This window comes from Sprattus sprattus, assembly GCF_963457725.1.
Source record: "Sprattus sprattus genome assembly, chromosome: 6".
Lineage (NCBI taxonomy): Eukaryota > Metazoa > Chordata > Actinopteri > Clupeiformes > Clupeidae > Sprattus > Sprattus sprattus.
The window spans coordinates 6031091-6054160 of NC_137925.1; the positions used below are offsets into that span (position 1 = coordinate 6031091).

The 23070-nt window shown below is 45.0% G+C and overlaps 2 protein-coding genes across 2 annotated transcripts; both read right to left on the reverse strand.

Moving 5' to 3' along the window:
* Positions 1–1205: 1205 nt before the first annotated feature.
* On the reverse strand, positions 1206–6331 carry pyyb (peptide YYb; the record flags this gene model as incomplete). Its single annotated transcript, XM_080840295.1, has 3 exons — positions 1206–1230; positions 3094–3174; positions 6144–6331. 3 exons carry the CDS (start codon positions 6329–6331, stop codon positions 1206–1208), a joined length of 294 nt encoding a protein of 97 aa, XP_080696421.1.
* A 9789-nt stretch (positions 6332–16120) lies between these two features.
* Positions 16121–22315, reverse strand: tut1 (terminal uridylyl transferase 1, U6 snRNA-specific). Its single transcript, XM_080840409.1, has 10 exons — positions 22220–22315; positions 21710–21900; positions 21246–21446; positions 20814–20928; positions 20048–20175; positions 19566–19792; positions 18829–18938; positions 18215–18337; positions 17695–17787; positions 16121–17275 (listed from the first exon to the last, which is right to left on the reverse strand). The coding sequence occupies exons 1-10, from the start codon at positions 22293–22295 to the stop codon at positions 16125–16127; spliced, it is 2415 nt and encodes an 804-aa protein (XP_080696535.1). The 5' UTR covers positions 22296–22315; the 3' UTR covers positions 16121–16124.
* Between the last annotated feature and the right edge of the window lie 755 nt (positions 22316–23070).

Below are 23070 nucleotides of genomic sequence, written 5' to 3' on the forward strand. Positions count from 1 at the left end.
GGTCTCCACGGCGACTAACGCAAACTATCACTGATAACAGCGTTGCTCTGCGTAAAACCGGTGGCCAATTTACTAAAGCACCGTGGCATCGAAAGGTGCATCAGGTATGGCTTATTATTTGGATTTAAGAGAAACTCACCAGTATGGCAGCAAGGTTCCGTGGTTCGCTCTGCTGAAAGTGAAGTCGCCACCGTTGACGAAATGTTAAAACGTTGGAACGGCTGCTCCGCTAGCGTAAAAGGGAAAAGGCGCTCTGGTCTCCGGTGCGGACCCCGCCGGTATTGTTCCCATTCCCTTTTGGAACCGTCTGCCGAAACGCGTTCCGTCGCTTTAAGGGAATGCCGTGGTTCTAGTGATGGCTAAGATCGATTTCACAACTAAACCAATGATTATTTGAATAAACACATTGCACCGCCTTACTTTAACTTATAACAAATTACTAAACCTTTGAACATGTTAAAACAACTTGGCAGCCTTGGGAGGGTTTTATTAAAAATGGGCCCACAAGTCAACATAATCTCACCATACCATCGAAGCCATATTGACTTGTGTGTCCCTTACGGAAGAGAAAGTAATATTAAATGCAAAGGTGACATGAATTCCAAAGGGAAAATAATTTGTCTTTTTGGATGTTGTGCGGTTCACCGGTGGGTGCAGACATATACACTGTGAAATGCTGCCATCTAGCGGTGCAAACGCCACTGGTCCTTCTGTACTCAATGCTTGTTTTCCAGCGGAAGCTTTGGGTCATAAATTCCATTTCATACAGTGACTCAAGCGACTTCCTTTCCGCACAAACACACAAACATAAATAACCAAAACACCAAGTATGGCATTCAATATTAATGTTTATTATCCCAGATTTATCTTCTTAAGAATTATTTACAATTATCTTCAGATGAAGTGTTAGGAACAAAAGGAACACATTGATTGAGGAAGAGAAAGAGAGAGAGAGAGAAAGAGAGAGAGAGAGAATCTGTATGCATTGTGCATTGCTGGAGGAACCCAAGGTTTGTTGAGTGTTTGTTGGGTGCTGGTTCAAGGTGTGTTGTTTCTCTGCGTAATAAACTCATTCTTCCTGGAGGCAGTGGTGGGAGAGGGGAGTTGCACCAGACAGGGGGAAGGGACCGAATGGGACCGGACGAGGGAGTAGGAGAGGAGAGGAGAGGAGAGGAGAGGAGAGGGAGGCAGAGACGGCTCCCAGATCACCACACCAGGCTGTCATCAGCACTGCAAGACAGAGAAAGAGAGAGAAGAAATGTTGAATTCAGAACATTTCTGATCATGTGCTTTGTGATGAGTGGCAGCTCAGTTTAATCTCTGCTCCAGGCTGGGGCCCATATCAGGCCCAACTTTGGCTGACACACACACACACACACACACACACACACACACTCACATCAGGCCCAACTATGGTGACTGCTGCTAGTTGAGTAAAGTCACACACACACACACACACACACACACACACACACACACACACACACACACACACACACACACACACACACACACACACACACACACACACACACACACACACACACACACACACACACACACACACACACACCACACACACACACACACACACAGACACACACACACACACACACACACACACACATCTGGCCCAACTCTGGCTCACTGCTGCTGGTTGAGTTAAGTCATTTTAAATTCAGAGAATACCAGTCCTGGCAAATTAAACCAGTGGACCAAACCAGCTCACCGTTCTCCCATAGAGTAAACTGCCTACGGCCCAGACGCGGCCCACACCTGGCCCAAATACGGTAACAGGATCAGGGCCTGACCCACGACAGAGTGAGCCGCTCTCCAGGTTGCTGTACGTCCTGAAGAGTGATTCGTAGTAGTACATCCAGACCTTTAAATTACATTTGTTATGTGCAATCGCTCTCTATCTCTTTCTCCCTCTCTTTCTTACCATTTTTCTTTCCTTCCATCCATCCATCCATCCATCCATCCACTCATTCATCCACCCTTTCAATACATTACAAATGATATAGTCGTAACAAGTATATCTGGCAAGTTCTTCAGTTTCCCCAGCTAACACACACAAACGTATACACACACACACACACACACACACACACACACAGATTCCATTCTCATTAACAGGTCTCTCCTCAGCACAGCATAAGACCAAGTTGACCGCCAGGACTCTGTGTTTTCGGCCTGTTGTAATTATGAATTGCAGGTACATCTGGCTGGGGTAATATAAAATGCATAATGCATAGGGTGAGTGTGCGGAGTGCAGCTGTGCTTTGGACTCCTTTTAATGGAGTCTAATCTGCCCATTGATTGGAGCCCAGAAATACCAGGTGTTGGAACTGTCACATCAATAATTTGCCCTTAGGTATGTAATCCATTTTAGTGGGGCATTATCAGCTTTGCTTTGTGTGTGTTTATTTATGCATGTGTAATGTGTGTGTGTGTCTGGCATGTGTAATGTGTGTGTATACATATGTTTTATGTGTGTGTGTATATACGCATGTGTAACGTGTGTGTGTGTATATGCATGTGTAATGTGTGTGTGTATACACGTATGTGTAATGTGTGTGTGTGTGTGTGTGTGTGTGTGTGTGTGTATACGTAATGTGTGTGTGTGTATATAGCAGGCATGTGTAATGTGTGTGTGTGAGTCTGTATACATGTGTAATGTGTGTGTGTGTGTATACATATGTGTAATGTGTGTGTGTGTGTGTGTTTACATGTGTGTAATTTGTGTGTGTGTGTGTGTGTGTGTATACATGTGTGTATCGTTTGTGTGTGTCTGTATACATTTGTGAAATGTGTGAGTTTGTATACATGTGTTTAATGTGTGCGTGTGTAAACATATGTGTAATGTTTTTGTGTGACTGTATACAGGTGTGTAATGTGTGTGAACACCTGTATTAGGTGGCATCTGTGCTGATGTGTGTACATACGCTGTCACACTCATGCACTCTTGTGTCTGTCATGCACTCTTGTGTTTGTGTTTGTGTTTGTCTGTGTCTGTGTCTGTGTGTGTGTGTGTGTGTGTGTGTGTGTGTGTGTGTGTGTGTGTGTGTGTGTGTGTGTGCCCACAAGACTCACCGTTGTCTGACGTCCTGTTCAGAGTCGTCTCCGAACAGCAGCTCCGCTACTGCAACCTCTGGAGCTGATCTCTTCCCATACCTCCAACAGACACACAGAACACAGAACATAGAACACAGAAAACAGAAAACAGAAAACAGAAAACAGAAAACAGAACACAGAACAAACATCTCTGCTATCTGGAGCTGATATCTTCCCATACCTCCAAAAGACACACACACACACACACACACACACACACACACACACACACACACACACACACACACACACACACACACACACAGACACACACACACACACACACACACACACACACACACACACACACACACACACACACACACAAACACACACACACACACACACACACACACACACACACACACACACACACACACACACACACACACACCCCAATGCCCAACAAACTATTTTTTTTCCCCCACATTTTTTTAATACTATTTTCATTCTTACTAGTGTTTTACGGCCAGTACACCTCACTAGAGAAAAAATATAGTTCAGGTCAAATTTGAATCTAGAAAGTCAATGGCTGATGCTCATATTGGCATCTAGACAGAAAGCACAGGCCCGATGTTGGCCCACGCCTTAATGAAACCAGGTTGGTGGTGCCCAGTGGTTGCCTGGGCCCTCACGCGGTTACCCAGGTTGCATTGCATCGCTGGCCTCAAGGCCAAGATAGCACTGGTGATAGGGCAAACCCACTCAATGAGGATTTCTGTGTTTTCTCACCGCACATAATAATGGAGTCTCAACTTTATCCAATGCTATTACAGCCAACATGTGTGCTTGCTCTCGTCCACACTACGCTCTCTCAATGAAGAACTACAGCCAACATGTGTGCTTGCTCTCGTCCACACTACGCTCTCTCAATGAAGAAGTACAGGCACACATGTGTGCTTGCTCTCGTCCTTACTACGCTCTCTCAATGAAGAACTACTGCTACACATGTGTGCTTGCTCTCGTCCACACTACGCTCTCTCCATGAAGAACTACTGCTACACATGTGTGCTCGCTCTCGTCCACACTACGCTCTCTCAATGAAGAACTACAGGCACACATGTGTGCTCGCTCTCATCCTCATACGCTCTCTCAATGAAGAACTACTGCCACACATGTGTGTGCTCGCTCTCGTCCTCATACGCTCTCTCAATGAAGAACTACTGCCACACATGTGTGCTTGCTCTCGTCCTCACTACGCTCTCTCCATGAAGAACTACTGCTACACATGTGTGCTTGCTCTCGTCCTCACTACGCTCTCTCAATGAAGAACTACTGCCACACATGTGTGCTCGCTCTCGTCCTCATACGCTCTCTCAATGAAGAACTACAGGCACACATGTGTTCTTGCTCTCATCCACACTACGCTCTCTCAATGAAGAACTACTACAGACATGTGTGCTTACTCTCGTCCTCATACGCTCTCTCAATGAAGAACTACTGCCACACATGTGTGCTTGCTCTCATCCACACTACGCTCTCTCAATGAAGAACTACTGCCACACATGTGTGCTCGCTCTCGTCCTCATACGCTCTCTCAATGAAGAGCTACTGCCACACATGTGTGCTTGCTCTCGTCCTCATACGCTCTCTCAATGAAGAACTACTGCCACACATGTGTGCTTGCTCTCGTCCTCATACGCTCTCTCAATGAAGAACTACTGCCACACATGTGTGCTTGCTCTCGTCCTCATACGCTCTCTCAATGAAGAACTACTGCCACACATGTGTGCTTGCTCTCGTCCTCATACGCTCTCTCAATGAAGAACTACTGCTACACATGTGTGCTCGCTCTCGTCCACACTACGCTCTCTCCATGAAGAACTACTGCTACACATGTGTGCTTGCTCTCGTCCTCACTACGCTCTCTCCATGAAGAACTACTGCTACACATGTGTGCTCGCTCTCGTCCTCACTACGCTCTCTCCATGAAGAACTACTGCTACACATGTGTGCTCGCTCTCGTCCTCACTACGCTCTCTCCATGAAGAACTACTGCTACACATGTGTGCTTGCTCTCATCCACACTACGCTCTCTCCATGAAGAACTACTGCTACACATGTGTGCTTGCTCTCGGCCACACTACGCTCTCTCCATGAAGAACTACTGCTACACATGTGTGCTCGCTCTCGTCCACACTACGCTCTCTCAATGCCTCTCTCTACTGCCTCAGTTTGAAATACAAAGATGTGTTCCATGGCATGAAAGCTCAATACTCTGCCCTGGTGAGCGATCAGAGGGTAGGTTACAGTGTCTCTAAGGGGACCAGCCTGTTCCTCAGCTCAGAGGGTAGGTTACAGTGTCTCTAAGGGGACTAGCCTGTTCCTCAGATCAGAGGGTAGGTTACAGTGTCTCTAAGGGGACTAGCCTGTTCCTCAGCTCAGAGGGTAGGTTACAGTGTCTCTAAGGGGACAAGCCTGTTCCTCAGCTCTTAAGCGCAGTGTGGTGTGGCCTGGTTATAAAGGGCATGGGCTACTTACTGACTAATTGAGTCTTGGTATTTCATTTCCTCTACATAAAGAAGAGGAGGGAGATGAGATTCAGCACTGTAAAGAGCCGAGACTAAATTGAGAGGGATGGAGAGAGAGAGATTCGTAGATGTCTGGATACAATTTATCTCTATTACTGAGTTAGCCAGAGATCTCTGTGCAGCCATTAGGCCTACCGTTTTATCTGGCACTGCCTGCAACGCAGCGCTGCGGCCGCGGGAATCCAGACTCACTCCCCGGTACCATTAGCTTTATCATTAAAGCCTTATCGACTCAAAACATGGGATCTATTATTCTGACTGTCTAGCCCACCCCGACCGATCAGTGGGAAATGAGACTTGTTCACGGCCTTGTGTTGAAGTGGGATTGCTTTCAAAACGCATAGCTTTGCCTTTGCAGAAAGATAACGCCATCATATAAGACAAAGGCAATTTATCTGTCGTTTCTCCATATCGTACTTTGCACCAAACAAGAATGGAATAATTGAGTCAAATTAAAAAGGTACCTCATGCCATCTTCCTACAGGAGTTTGAGCTCACCTCTGTCTGGTGATGAGGTTGATGTAGTGTCTGAGGGCGGTGTGGTATTTGGCCATCTCTTCGGGTCCCACGTCTCCGACTGGGGGCTCCGGTTTGGGCGGATAGGCGTCCGCGAAGGTGCTGAGGCAAACCAGGACGCATACCACAACCGCCAGAGAAGCTGTCCATGATCTCAGAGTACCTGGCATCTGAAAGGGAGAAGAGAGTCGAGCCGGGCTGGTACAGATGTGTGCCTTAGATACTGACGACATGCATTATATATAGCCTACTCTAAGACCACTGAGATGCCTCTCCAATGTTTGGAAGTTTGAAATGTACGAGAACTCTGGGACGGTTGCAGCTATTCATTCATTCAACGGTATAGCGCTAACAACAGCAGCTGGCTACCTGGCATACTGTTTCGTTTGGTTGTCTCTGAAACGAATAATACCAAAACCAACTTTTAGATACCTCTAGATTCTCCAAGATACATATGATCACAAGATTGATCAAAACTATTCAGATAAAGTATTGAAGTGCATGCGGGATATCTACAACTCATGCGAATTGAGTCTATTAAACTTTCTGAAGTACATTTACTCCTGTTCTGGAAAACAGTTTTTCCTCTGCAACATTTCAAGTGCCTGCAGACGGCAGCCAAATTAATGTATTGGGCAAATGGACAAAGCTCAGGTAAAAAGAGTAGCCTACTTACTGTTAAAACGCGATAGATTCCGTTTGGGGAGAGGTGGTGTTGAAATATGCTGGGCTGTGTCGGTGTCTGTTCTTCTCCCGGAGTCCTGAGCCTATTTATACCTGAGACTCCAGGAAATATTATAGGGAGAAGACGCGCACTAGACCCATCCCTGCGACCCCCCCCCCCTTCCTCCCCCCCCCCTCCAACCACCACCGCTCCCCTCCTCCGTCTGTCTTTTTCTTGTATGAACGCATTAATGCACCGATAATCTTCCCCGTATGTCTAGGACGGGCCCTGCAATAAATGTCTTATCTGTTCATACTAGGTAGCATAATGACAGCTTATGATTCGGAGTTTGTTCACCTTTTTGTGCTCACAGTGTGTCAGCTTATTTATTGGACCAGGTTATTTTAGCTCTCCCTACAGTTCGTTTGAGTCCGGCCTATACCAGTGTAACGTTGAGTATAACTATCATCATAATATTATTATTTTTAATAATAATATTAATAATGATGATACAAAATAATTTAATTATTTTCAACCTTTTGGGGTCAAGTGTCTAAATCATACTGAACAGAATCTACAGTGTCTTAAATGTGTCTTAAAACGAATCCAAATGTCTTCCTGAAAGCCGTATAGCCATGGCACGCCGATCGGCTGAGAGAGAAACTTCAGCACCCCTGAAGTATGGACAGCGACCGTAGGTAAAACACAGGGGAACAGGCCTGACGGTCAGCGCCAGACCAGGTGCACCAGACAAATCACAGACAAGACAAGTCAAGACAAAACGTAAATGGCAATAAACCGTTCTCCCCTGTAAAACTTTAGAACAGGCGATTATTTGTGTCTGGAACATTCTTTTCACTCCCATTACAAAGAGTATGGGGCTCATTATGGCTAATTGCTTTAAAGAGTAACCTGGCACTTGGAGATGTGCTGTAGAACAGGAGAGGATCGTTTTTCTAATTATTGTGGAGACCTACAAATTGAGGTCAAATTAAAATGGAGATGTTGCAGTTCGTTTCTTGATGGGAAATATCGACACTCTGGTTGGATAATTCGTTATCTCTCTCTCTGTACTTGTGTGTGTATGGTGTTGTAGTGAAGAGATGTTTTTAAAAATCTGCCCGGAGTGAGAGGTTAGATCTCTAACCAAAGATCTGTTCAGTTTAATACATGACCATGGGCTTTTTGTATTTCTTAAAGAGTACAAACAACTCAAATGTTCCCATCACTAGTGTCTCATGACACTTTCATAGGCATGGTGGCGATACTCATGTTATCCACTTTGTGGTTCTGTTGTTTGTATGGTATTATTAAACCGGTCAGTGCACCAGGGCGGTATAAATAGATAACATATTTCCTTAAACAGCATTTATTGTGATTACTGCATCAGACAGAACATGTTGCTATTACGTCCTCGTTATGAAGCCATCCACACTTGAGCCTCTTTACGCAGTGATTATGACAGAGGTTCTCTGCAAGGACATCAGGTCGACACTGTAGGGCCCAGCAGCAACACTAACCAAAGTGGCTTCATTCTCACTAAAACAGATTGGCCTTTTGTGAGGTCATAGGCTACTTTTTTCTCTCTCTTTCTCTGTTTGCAGCGGGGGAACTTGGCGATGTCCATTTGCGCAAAGGGACGAAAATCGGCGCCATCCTTGTTGACTGTCTGGTCATCCTTGGCTGTCAGGACACATGTTAAAGCGTACAGCCCTGGTCCCTGCCTGGCAATGTTAGCCACCAGTTTATTACATCTCTATATTTAACATGGCAATTTAGTGCTGTCAAAACTGCATTCGATTTTTTTCTTTATAATTAGACCTGGCAATTGCTTTGCAATTTAACGCAGTAGCCTACTACAACCTCTTCGATGCTGCCCGATGACAAATTAGCCTATCTTGTTTTTCTATCAGTCCTTCAATTTCACACCTTCCTGTTTTGATTTGAAATAGCACATTCATCAGAGACTGAAACACTTGCGTATAATGGTTAGACTTAAACTCAGCACTGTCATTTCATCAAACATCAAGTCTGGCGTTCTCCGGGAGAACTTATGAAACTTTCAATTCCCTCAAGGACAACAAAACATTACTGACGGTGCTGGGCATGTATTTGAATTCTCCATCAAAAAGTCCAATTGAATGAGTGGAATAAAACTGTCCGTTTCGCATGTCGTTGCTGCGATCTATTTGAGAGGAAGCCAACGACCAGTAGATAGAATCAAACCCCCACTTCAGCTTATCTGTCGGCAAACACCGAGAAAGCGGTAGCCGATAAGGACAGGGGTTGAGAGTTTTCACTAGCATTCACGCTACGTTAACTCTTCAAACAGTGGCGCTCGGTAAATGCTTTAGCCGAGAGTTTACCACGCCGGGGAGCAGAGGTCCATTCAGACGACCGTGTAAATGTGTTTGTTGAGTAAATGTTTTAGGGAGATGGAGAGGTCTCGAGAGAAGCATTGAGCTACTTTATTGCGTCTGAATTGGGCCCATTTAAATGCCAATGTATTGAGAAAGTGTGTTTGTGTGTGGTTGCCCACTTGAACTGACGTTGATTGTTATTATAAATTATGTTGTGTTGACATTATTACAAGTCCGTTCTAGATAGAGTAGTTGAACAGTAGGCCTATTAGGCAGAAAAGGTTATAGCTACGTATAGGACCCCACACAAGGCACAACCTTTAAGTCCTATACAGGAGCATAGATTTGGGGAACTGCTCATTAGTGGGAGGCAAATCAGGACTTCACCCTAAGGGCAGAATGATTGCAGCCAGTGAGTGAGTGTGTTCCTGTGTATTTAAGTGTGAATGTGTGTGTCTCTCTCTATGTGTGAGTGTGTGTGTGTGAGGAAGAAACAGAGAGAGGGGTGATTTCATGAATAAATATTATTTGAGGGAGTAAATGAGTAATGTTCAGCTGGAAGAAACATATTGGTCATCATCCTCGACCAACATGCACACATGAACACTAACCTACTTTCCCGCAGTAATTCCCATCGTAATAGTAATTAAGTTGAATAACACACACAGACAGAAATAAAAATGAAGTTGAGAAACAAACACAGACAGAAATAAAAATGAAGTTGAAAAACACACACAGACAGAAATAAAAATGAAGTTCAATAACACACACAGAGAGAAAGTTCCGGTGCAGTGCAGTATTAGAAAGGAAATGATGTCGCCCCCGGTCTTATCTCTGCACAGAGCACAGAGGAAGGAGGGGTCCTCTAATGGCCTCTGAGTGCTTTTGAATCAGCCGGGGTTGTTTGCACCATCATAAACATCTTGGAATGGGAGGGAGGGGTGTGTGTGTGTGTGTGTGTGTGTGTGTGAGGTGTGTGAGAAGGAGGAGGAGGAGTGGCGGGATGTGCGCGCGTGTGTGTGATGTGCCAATGACGAACATACTGCTGTCGCTTCAAAAAAAGAGCTGGGCAAATGGAGGCAGTCAATCAGACGTGCCATCAACACGGTGATAAGTAGGACATGAGCAAAGACCCTCTCTGAGTCCTCACATCCTGCGTCCACGCGGCCTCTGTGAGTGTGTGTGTGTGTGTGTGTGTGTGTGTGAGAGTGTGTGTGTGTGTGTGTGTGTGTGTGTGTGTGTGTGTGTGTGTGTGCCGGTCTCCCTCTATGTGGCAAAAGACACTCAGTTCTTTCACATTGCCCAATTTCAGCCTTCAAACCAGATAGACTGGTGCAAAGCCATATGCTAAACTCTGATGAATTAAAGAAGACTTTAGAAGGTGCCTTGATCTCATATTAAATAACGCAGGACCTTCTGAAAAATTGCAGGCATAAATCAGCTCATCCACTACAGACTCAAGTGTACTTCACCCGAAATCAATAGGTAATCAAAGGTATTTCACCAACGGATCAATACTCACTTTCATCTGACACTTTGGCAACCTGCACAATTGACACTGAGAGCTGTTTACCCTCTCGATGACACACACACACACACACACACACACACAGTTGCTGGCAGAGGAAATAATTAACCATGTTTGAGCTGATCCTAGAACAAAAGCAGTCAATCCCCAGCTAAGAGATCAGCAAGTGGGCTTTAGAAAGAATCAATCTTGTTTTGACCACATTGCCAGTCTTTGTATACTCAGTGGAACCCCTCACTGTGTGTAAACTTAGTTGACGATGAAAAAGCGTACGACTGCGAACAGAGACCCTTTGGAAGCTTTTAACATCATGGTGCGCTCGCAAAGATGGTGAGCCTTATCAATAGTAGCTATGCAGCAATGGCCTGTAGTGGGAGACATGAAGGACGTCTCACCAACCAGTCTGAGACCAAGACTGGCGTCAGACAAAGATGCCTACTCTCTCCATTCTACCGGCCAGCGACTGGGTAATGAGGACGACCACTGAAGGAAGAAGGGAATCCAGTGGGCGTGGTGGACACACTGGTGGCTGTGTCTGCAGTGCCAGGTCGCCTGGCTCACACCACGCTGGATGACCTTGACTTTGCAGACGACCTGTCACTGCAGATACACAGCCAGCATCAGATAAGCAAGATAAGAGCATGACACTGGCAGCTACCTCTTCACGCCAACAAGGGCATTAGGAGTGGCAATAAAGGGGCTGGGATGCCTTGTGCTGCAGGAGTATCTCCTTTGATGATTCAACCTCAACATGTTGTCAAGTTTGTGGACGACACAACCATTGTGGGCCTCATCCAGTGTTGGGAAAGTTCACTTTCTACATGAACTAGTTCAGTTCATAGTTCACACATTTTAAAATGAACCAGTTCAGTTCATAATTCAAAATTTTGAACTAAGTTCACAGCTCCCAAAAAAACTAGTTCAGTTCTTTTTTTCAGTATGTTGCAAGCTATGATTTTTCTAAATCTCTATATGTCTGCAGCGATTGGATACAGGATTGTTAACGGTGTGTTTTTCGCCTGGAAGTCTCTAGAAATCTGGCATCTTATCGAACGAAATTAAAAAGAGGAGACGTGCGGTTCACAGAAACCAGAATGAACGCGTTCACAGAATCGTTCATCAGGCAGTAATACAGTAGCCTACGTTCAGTTCACGTTCACCAAAATTATGAACGAGTTCATGAACTTTCGTTCAATGAACGCGTTCAGGTACAACAATGGCCTCATCACTGACAATGACGAGTCAGCCTACAGAGAGGAGGTTGTTACCCTGACTACATGGTGTCAGGATAACAACCTCTCTCTCAACATCAGCAAGACAAAGGAGATGATTGTGGACTATAGGAGACGGCAGGTGGAGGAGCATGCACCCCTGCGCATCAATGGTTCCGCAGTAGATATGGTCAGCTGCTTCAAGTTCCTCGGGGTGAACATCAGCAATGACCTCACCTGGTCTGCTCAAGGTGGTCAAAGCGGCCCGGAAACGCCTCTCCTTCTTGAGGAGACTGAAGAAGTTTGGCATGGATCCAGTCATCCTCACCAACTTCTACAGATGTACAATAGGAAGCATCCTGACTGGGTGCATCCCAGTGTGGTATGGGAGCTGCACAGCCTACGTAGTGTGGTCAGGTCTGCGGTGTTCATCATCGTCCGGGAGCTCCCAGCCCTGCAGGACACCTACCACACACGTTACCTCAGGAAAGCTGGCAGGATCCTAAAAGACTGCTACCATCCAGCCTTAAGACTTTTCACCCTGCTGCCTTCTGGAAGCGGTACCGAAGCATTCGGTCTCGTACACACAGACTGGAGAACAGTCTCTCTTAATGGACATTGACACACTATCGCCACTTTTGCACTTGTCACTTTACATACACGGTCACTTTCAATTACTGTTTGTACTACACTTACATATACTGTCACTTCCACTTACTGTTTGCACAAGCAGTAACATTTATCAGAATTAGTGCACTACCTGCTACTCCCACACTGGATTGTCTGTAGGGTAGTATAGGGTACAGTATGTTAGTATTATATGTATAGGTATATGTATAGGTTGTTATATGTTTAAGCATACTGTATTGTATATTTAGTAAGGTTATTTTATGTTTAGTACGTGTAAATTATGTTCAGAGAACTTGGACAGAGTGTATGTCATGCTATTTTATGTTATACTATGTTATGTTATGGTAGGTTGTCAATATTTATCTGACAATAAAAGACTTGAGACCTCTTTTGAATATCATGCTATAGTTTTTAAGTGCCAGCCTCCTGTTCTGACAGTAACTGTGTATAGGCCAGTCAATCAATGAACATGAATAGTACAACAACCCCAGAGGTGGGCCATCATGTGACAATGATCTAGTAACCACTTGCAACACCAAATTAAGGGCAGCTCTGGACTCTGTAGCACCTATGAAACTGGAAAAGGTTGTAGGAAAACTGTGGAAACCTTTTAGCGAGATCTCAAGACATACCTCTATAATCTCACCTATTATTCTTTGATATTTATTGTGGTTCTGTGGTCTGTAGTACATTGTGCACACATATCTGCATACCATTCATGATAAAATGTTCTATTATACTATATATATATATATATATATTGTGTATAATAAATGTTTTGTATAATGTGTTATGTTTCATGATGAAGTATCTATGCTATGTGTGTGCTTTGTAACATGTGCTTTATATGAAATATATATACTATATATATATAAAATGCGCTCTATAAATAAAGTTTGATTTGATTTGATAAAGATCATGAGGATGAATGCAACCAGCGCCGACCACTCCTTTACGTCCTTTGGGAGTATCACGGATAAGCAGGACGCCACAGATGAAGATGGCAAAGCAGGAATAGGCAGGGCAAGGCAAGGACAGCTTTCCAGCTGGAACAAACAATAACAATAATAACAACTTTCAACACCAACGTAAAATCAGTGCTGCTTTATGGCGCCGTGACCAGGGCCACAATAAATAAAGTGCAGACCTTTGTCAACAAATGCCCAAGAGGAATCCTAACCCTTAACCCTAACCTTAACCCTAACGCCCATTAGGAATCCTTAAGGTCCACTGGCCAGACAAGATGGGCAATAACAATCTGTGGTCCAGGACACAAGTACCTGCAGAAGACAAAATGGGAAGATGCCAAAGGATGGAAAAACACTGCGAAAACCTGTGTCATACATCATCAGACAAGTCCTGACAGGGAACTCTATATATACACACACACACCTCTCAAGGGAAGACGAAAAGAGGCCGCCTTGAGAACACCTGGTAAGGGGAGCTCCAGGCAAACATGAGGAGTTTGGGATCTGCCATGACCAGAAATCCCATGACTAGTTTGGGATCTGCCATGAACAGAAATCCCATGACGAGTACTCTGGAGGGGCTTCGTGTACGGCCTGTGCTCCAAGATGGCCGCCGGGCAGAGACAGAACTAATCCTGCAGTCAGAGGAGGCTTCAGAGTGATTAACAAGTCTGATTTAAAGCACTAATCAAAGCGCAGGAGAGGTCACGGCCGCTGAAATTAAATAGCTAAATCAGGAAGGAAATGCCACTACTACTCACTGATATTAAAGGCACACTTAACATCCACCATATCAATAAGTAAATCTAAATAAATAAGTGACAAAACCAATGACAAAGTATGATCACCTGCTCCAGACACATAAATAAGGGGTCTGTATAGGAGTTTCCTGTGCATATTGAGTTTAACTATTAGCATGTGTGTGTGTGTGTGTGTGTGTGAGCCCATTACTTAATGATGGTCAGACAATACTTAAGAGAAACAGCAGCCCAGGGGCCCATTGTTGAGGAACATCAGTGAGCAAATCTCCTTGGTTACCATTGGGGGGTTACTTAACAGTGCTTTGGAGAAACCTGCTCTCTGCTCCTGGTCACTCTGTGGCCCTCTCGAGACGAGTCAAATGGAGTGAGATGTACGACGTTAATCAGAGCGCTTAGTTACGGCACCTCCCTGGCCGGCTCTCCAGTCCCCTCTAATCAAGCTGTGCGTCTTGCCGCTTAATTACTTCCATTTGTCTTTCTCCTTGTAGATGAAGAGGTGTGTGTGTGTGTGTGTGTGTGTGTGTGTGTGTGTGTGAGAGAGTGTGTGTGTGTGAGAGTGTGTGGCCTTTTTGTGGTGAAAACTGGAGCAATCTCTTCACCTCAGGTTGACAATTAAGTGCTCAAGTCCAACATCTGCGCTAACTAATCATTCGAGATGATAAAGGAGGCTACATTAGCCAACGATCAAAAGACGATATGATGGGAACAAAACGTGTTAGCTGGATTAATTAAAGACACACATTACCAGATACTGACATGGCCCAGAGGCAAACCCTCTCTTTCTAATTCTATCTGGCGAAGGAAATACCTCAGTCATTTAAATGACTAAATGACACATGCAACGGCGTAATAATTAGGGCTGTACGATTAATTGCATTTAAGATTTTCTAACTGCAATGTGCGCGATTACAATGTAGACTTAAAAAAAAAAAAAAGATGGTACATTTTTCACACAGTGTTTTAAAAAGTACATGCCTTGTGTTTATACTTACAATGACTGTTGAAATTACTTAAATGTGCAGTGGCAAAGCCACCAATTTGTTGTTCTTGTTTCGGTAATGAGCAGTTAATTAAAAATGTAAAATGTGGGAAAGAATATTTTACACTAAATCTATCTAATATTATGTCGGCCATATTTGGGGGAAGAAAATTGCATATTAAATCACAAACGCAATATTGTGAAAAAATTAAAAAATAAAAATTAAAAAAATCACAATTCGATTATTTTCCCAAATCGTTCAGCCCTAGTAATAATCATAAAAACCAACCATGAAATAAATGTCCCTATGTGAATGAAAAGCTTCCCTCAGGACTAAGTGCTCAACAGGTTTAATGCCAGCACAGTGGCGATCACACAACAGAAAACAGTCATGGTAGCTTTCTCTGGGTCTGGTCGGGCTGTGATCCGATCTAGATAACATCCGGTTCAGATGTGCTCTGGATCGGCTGTGATCTGGACCCGCTGTGATCTGGATCGTTTGTGAACTGGCCCAGACGTGGCACGATAACCCTGGTCTTACAGGAATCAGCAGATCTCAGTGGGCATAACCATTTTACTTTCAAAACAAGAGCTAATAAGACAAAGAAACTTTAGAGCTAAATTTCACATCAGATACTATACAAAAGAACGCAAGATGACAATATGCTGATGGGGAAAACAAAAAACATAAAAAGATAAAACAAAAATGTTGTCTTTGGGGAACTCCACTTGAGTCAATACACCTCATCAGCACTTTTAAACAGTATCTGTTCTGATAGGAAAAACACAAGCATTCTAATAAAATAGATTATTACTTTTTTTTCACAAAACAAAAACAGTCTCTTATTTTCAGCTTGATTTTCTACTTCCCCAGTAAGGCATCAGTGGTCTTGGGCAGGAAGCACTCCAGGAAGTGGAAAAAGTCCTGGAAGAGTCCCAGATTATCAGAGAGAGTCGTGAACCGAAACACCGCCTTGGTGTTCTCATTGCCCCCAAACACGTCTGCCCCCACCCTGAAGGCCAGCAGGTCGCGGGGGTCCGGCTCTCTGGACGTGATGAGCCGCGTCACCTGGAGCTCCATCTCCACGCTGTCCCCTTCTGGCTGGGAGGGGGACTCCGTCTCCCTGCTCTTGAGCAGGTCTCTGCGCACCTTGCGGCGGCCGGCCCACACGCGGTGGCGCTGCACCCAGCACCAGGTGGCCGAGGGCGGCTGCTCGTCCGCCGAGCTCAGCCTCCGACGCTTCTCCTGCGGGGAGATGGGGGACGAGTCGGCGGACGCCAACGGACGCTTCTGTCCCGCCTGAGGAGTGCCGAGGGGACTGGTGGACGTGTCCAAGGACGAGCAGGAGGGAGTCCTCTCCTCTGGATTGGACGTGTCCATGACACCAGTGTCCATGTGCGCCTCAAACTCCTCCTCCTGGGCGGGGCTACAGCCCAGCACTTCCTGAAACACCCTCTCCGCGGCCACCCGCACCATGGCGAACCACAGCTCCCTGAAGCGATCGCCCGCCGTGCCCAGACGGAACCTTGCCGCGTCTGGCAGAGCCGCCAGCCTGAAGGGCAGACTGATCTCCAGGTGCCTCTCCTTGGACTCGCTGCTGCCACTACCCCCCCTGCTGGGCGCGGTGGGGCTTAGCGGGGCAAAAAGACGCACGATGCCCCAGGACTTGCCCTTGGTGGACTTGCGCTGGTACTGCAGGCTGCGGCAGTACTTCTCTGCGTTGCCACACTCCAGCTGGAAGCTCTTCTTGGCGCGCTCGCTCAGGTTCCCCGCCACGTTGTGACGCAGCTCGAACGGGTCAAGCACCGTCAGGGGCCCCAGCCTGGGGGGTTTCGAAAGGGGTTTGGGGGCCCCGTTGTTGTTGTTGTTTGGGAGTGTTTGAGTTTGGGGGTTCTGGGGGTCTTGGTTGAGGAAGCAGGTGATGGGGACCTGGCGAGCCTCGCGCACAGACACCACAGAGGCGGAGAAGTCAAACGCAGTGTAGAAGGAGAAGAAGGCAGACAGCAGGGAGTCTGAGGAGGGAGAGAGAGAGAGAGAGAGAGAGAGAGAGAGAGAGAGAGAGAGAGAGAGAGAGTGTGAGTGAGTGAGTGAGTGAGAGAGAGAGAGGGAGAGAGAAGAGAGACAAGGAGAGAGAGAGAGAGAGAGAGAAGAGAGACAAGGAGAGAGCGAGAGAAAGAAAGAAAGAGAGAAACCTTAACACGATTACAATAATTAAAATAATGATAATAATTCAGTGTCTTATTTGACTACAAAAGAGTTTTTTTTAATTGTTTTTCCAGATAACACATGCAATAATGATGATTTTATAATAGCACTGAAGGACTGCCATTTGTAGTAAAAGGTGATAATTAACCGACACTGGAGCTTATGAGCAGCTCCTGCTACAGGATGTATGTGTGCATTTTAAGACAGGCAATCTGCTGGTACTCACAGAGGTCCTCAGTGTTCTTACTGGGGGGCACAGCGATTGGCTGACTAGGGAAGGTGCAGTCCCAGCCTTCAATCACACACTCCTCTTCCTCACCTACACACACACGCAACAACACATGAAGGAAGGAATTAAACATATTCACAACCATTGAGTGAAGATAACGCAGGAATGTACAGATATAATAATAACAACAATAATAATAGTAATAATAATAATTAGACAACAATAATAATAGTATATATACATAATGCCTGGTGCCCCCCCCCCCCCCCCCAAACACACACACACTATGCGGACAGGCTAAGGTTTATCCCCTGGTCCCTTACAGTGTGCTATTATTTTAATATCCCTCCCAACACACACACACACACACACACACACACACACACACACACACACACACACACACACACACACACACACACACACACACACACACACACACACACACACACACACACACACACACACACACACACACACACACACACAGGCTAAAGCATAACCCCTGGTCCCTTACAGGCCATATGCCGGAGCTGGTCTACAGAGGGCAGGACTGGAGGGTCTCTGGTCTGAAGGAAGAAGATGACCAGTAGCGTGAGGGCGTAGTTATTTAGCAGCGGCCCACCGCCAAAGGGATTACCTGCCAAACACAAACACACACAACAATCATGGCATAACTACTAGCCTGACAGAGAAAAGATGGCAAAAGGTAAGTATGTGTAAGGTGAGTGCCACACTTTTATGGCAGATGCTAGTTTGTAATAATGCTTTAACAAGCACACTGTACTGTAACCTATTGCTGTATAAAATGTCATCGGTTCACTTGTCTAGCTTCCTGAATTATAATTAAATAATAACAAATACAATAAAATGTCTGATTGTAGATTGCATCTGCATGTTGGAAAATACCATGTTTTTCTTGTGGCTTCAAAGTTACATTATTATTGTTAGTTTAGAAAAACGAAACAAACCAAACAAACAAAAAACCTTCATCCAACACATAAATTGTTATGATTATTTTCTGTATTTATGTCTCATATTAAACCCTACATTTGATCTGTAGCAGGAGGATTCCATTCTAATGATAAGTGGCCATGTGCTGCCATCTAGTGGTGATCAGTTGAAACGTACCCGCCAGCTGTTTCTGTTTGGCCCAGAGGCGGATGGTGTAAACTAGAGGCCGCAGCCTGGAGTCAAGCCCAGAGCAGAGCTGCAGGAAGCGGGTGTTCCTCAATGCCAGTCTGGGGTGTGCAGAGAGAGCAAGGGACTTGGGTAAATAAGACAGACTGCAAAATAGTGAAAATGGACTAGAACAGAGGAGGCACTCCTAAACAGACATCCATTTCATGATTTCCCTCCAGTCTTTCTAGATTCCTCCATTGCGCTCACACTCTCGCTCAGCTGTATTTTTAAATCACAGTTGTGATTTAACTAAGCAGCTATTTGTTCCTGGCTTTTAAAGAAGAACTCAGGTATTTTTTAACCTGGGCCCTTTTTTCTCATTTTCCCAAAAACTAAATCAGTAAGTAGTAAGTAACAACCAACACAAATATGGGAAAATAGGGCCAAGGTTAAAGCTCCATTTTAAGACTACCATGAGCAGGAAAGAGGGAATCAGCTAAGGGGCTAGGCTAAATCAGCTAAGGGGCCAGGCTAAATCAGCTACGGGGCTATGCTTTGGTTAGTGTCAAGAGGGTCTTCAGACATCTGTCAATCATTTCAGATGTAGCCATCGTTTGTCTATCCTTCTGTTTGTCGTTTTTCTATCCTTCTGTTCAGACCAATGTCAACAGAATATGTTAATGCCCAATACGCAACAAAGCTATATTAACACGACTGTGAAGTGGTCCGACTGATGATGCCCCGACCTGTTGTTAATGGTGATGTCCCCCTGCAGGTTAAGGTCGCGATGGCTGAACTTCGCCACGGGGAGTCGTGCGGTGAGGAGCGTCTGCACCTTGTGAACTCCAGGGACGCACTTCCTCAACACGGCAGCGACAAGCTCCAGCACCTCAGCAGACGATGCCGCGCTGAGGTCGATGTCGGACAGGATGGAGTCTTCAGAGCGACCGTCCTCTGATGGGCAATCTCCTGCCTAAAGGTGGGAACAGACGAGATAAGAGTTTCACGCCCTGCTTTACATCTGAACAGTTTGAACCATTGGTCAACTGACTGACAAGAACAAACACAAATAAGCGAACACAAAACTATCTCGACAGGTATTTGTGACACATATTTTAATGTGTTTTCCAGAATGTTTATTAAAAATTCCTCAGGGTCTGGAAATTGCCATTTTCCAATTCCATGACCTTTTCCAGGTTTATCATACTATATCTACACGCACACAAACCTGTTCTGAAGAGCTCTTGGCCCGGGCCTGAAAGGTTTTGGTTTTCTCCAGGTCCAAAAACAGGTCCATATCACACGAGTGAACCCCAAAGGTATTGATGGTCGAGCCGAAAGGCAGAATTTCACAATCTAAAAAAGGCAAAAACAGCAGGAGGAGTGTCAAGGGTGCCAACCTATTGGCATCAACAACATTTCAAAAAAGGGATATTGAAATTCCATGACTTTAGAATGTCCATGACCATGACTCAACCCAAAACACAAAAATATGTTGAAAAGTTCCCATAGTCCTTCTGGTCATGACACCTTCTCATATAGCCTTCACAGTTCAAATTCCCACACCCCTGATACGCCGCAGTTTTGTACAGAAACTCATCGTTCATGAATTATCCTCGCCATCTCTAGCTTAGTGAACCATCTGGCAGTTGCTAGAGTGCGTTAATGTTTATATGAAAGCGTAAAATATGTTGTACAGCAACCAAGTGGTTTCTGATGCTTGATGTTGATTCAATGCCTCCACTTCCCCCTGGATGATTGTGGTTAATGATACTACGGTCGCCAGGGGATACAACTGCTTCAACTTGACTTTAGCGTTTAGCCAAATTCTTCGCTTTAGCGTTCATTCCAACACAAATCCGTACCACTAAATAGACGCTCAATAAATGGCGTAGCCAAAGAGACGTAGGTTCCCCCACATCCCTACTGTGTACAGACGCAACAGGGGAGCTAAGCACACGGGTGCGTTCAGGGGCAGAGCAGTCATGGCTCACCTGGGAAGAACTCGGTGAAGACCTCCTGCAGCATCTTGGCCAGGAGCGCTCGGCCGTCCCTCTCGTTCTCATTCAGCTGGAGACTCTCTACGACTCTCAGCATCTGTTCATTTACCTGCTCCACACACACACACACACACACACACACACACACACACACACACACACACACACACACACACACACACATTATTAGATCATGAATGTACGAATACTGCTGTGATGTGGGATATGTGACAGCATGTGTAATATGTGTGTGTATGTATGTGTGTGTGTGTGTGTATATATGTGTCTGCATACTTGAATGAGAGAGTGAATGGGTGCGCAGGTATGTTTTTCATATGAGCACGTGCACATGTATACTAGCGTAAGGGAGCAGTTATGTTTGCGAATGGGGGTGTGTGTGTGTGTGTGTAAGACGCAAACTCTTACAGAGGCAGCCTGGCACAGCTCCTGGCTGAGCGTGTCCAGGTTGTAATTTTTGCCGTCCTGCTTCTTCTTTAAGACCACCTTGAACTCCTTCTTCTCCCGTGCCTTCACCCTGAGCTTGAGGTCGCCCATCTCGTGCTGCAACTGGACCAGTGCCGCCTCTGTGCCCGCGTGCTCCTCAAACTGCACGATTGCATACAAACCCTGGGTGGCACAGCATGAGGGAGAGTTTAGTTATGAACTCACTGTGGTGAGTTTAATATAGAGTGTGTATAGACACACACACACACCAACACACCCACACACCCACACACACACACGATTTAACACCATTTCACATCTCATAGATACAGCAATCATTCCACAACTGTAAAATACCTTTAAATTAAAGAGCAGCGGACAATTTTACAAATAATCCCCTAATGTGCAGCATATTCACTGAGAGTTTTGAGACCAGCCTGCCCAACCTTATCCTTGTCCATGATGACGTCCGCCACTGGTCCGAAATGTTCGAAGTGCTGGATGAGCTGCATTTGCGAGGTGTCTGGTTTGATGCCGCTCACAAACACGCTGTTTTGCTCTTGCTCCTTTCGCGTTGCACGTAGTCGGGCGAGATTCTGATGCTTACGCCCTTTCACATGAGCATCAACCGTTGCCTCTGAAAGATAAACACATCAAGCCCTGATTATATTATGCATATTCGCCCTGCTTTGTGTCCAGACACTTTTTAGGTAAATCAGAAAAACGTCAGATTGCAATCAACGAGTGAAACAGAACGCATGAGGGAGGCTGACTATTTTTTGGGGAGAATGTTGGGCCAAGTTATTAGATATGTTTTACTATTTATACACTTCCTTTTAAGCTTTTACTAATTTGCCTTAAGAACTTCAAAAAGCAGTCAAATGTTAGCTAACTTAGGTATGGGTTAGCCTGTTTGCTTGCTACATCAATTACTTAGACTAGGTTAAATGGCTCACCATTTGGTAAATTGACACCGCATAAAGTGCAACGAAAACCCTTCTGGGTTGTTTGAATGTCAGAGCCAGCTTCCATCTTAAGGGTATGCAGATCCAAGAACTTTGGCTGATCACATCTAAGTGAATGCAAGCTGCATGTGGCAAGTCAAAACTCCCTCCGAATCGTTCAATCGTAGCGGTGTCGTGCAAGTCCGACGTCCCAATGTCTTCCGGAGAATACAACAATAAATTAACTTCGTTCCGGCGTTTGCTAAGTTTAGTTAGTTAGTTTAGTTGGTTTACTAAATTGCGGATAGTGTCTTCTTATCTACATTGGGTGAATATATTGAATGAATAAAGAAACATGGTAATTCAACATTATAGTCACTACTCGTCAAATATTTGAGCATCCCTTTTTCATTTAGAAATAAAATAAAATCAGATCCAGACCTGTACAAACTTTGTTTTGACACACAAGGTCAGTAATATAAATGTAATGCCCTCAGTTAATAAATGCATGTCTATTGAAATATGCCCACACCACTTATGGACGTGCAATCTTGGTATTCTGTTGGTTGTGCACACTGAATTAAAAAAATTAAAAAATAATTTCGCGTATATCATTTAAGAGAAAATAAATCGTAGGCATTACAGGACAAAATTAATTCTAAGATTTTGAAGATATGAGGACCAAATTACAATTTCTCCGAGCCTTTTGGGGGCAGTAGATAACTGAACAGTTGTCCTGCCGTGTTGTTGTCGTGACGTATGTCCGGTTTGACTCCCTCTGGTTGTAGTACCATCTAAAGTAGCTTTAGATGCTATTGAGTTTGTTTTCAGTACTCTTACATTGCATCGTTTTCCCTGTTTAA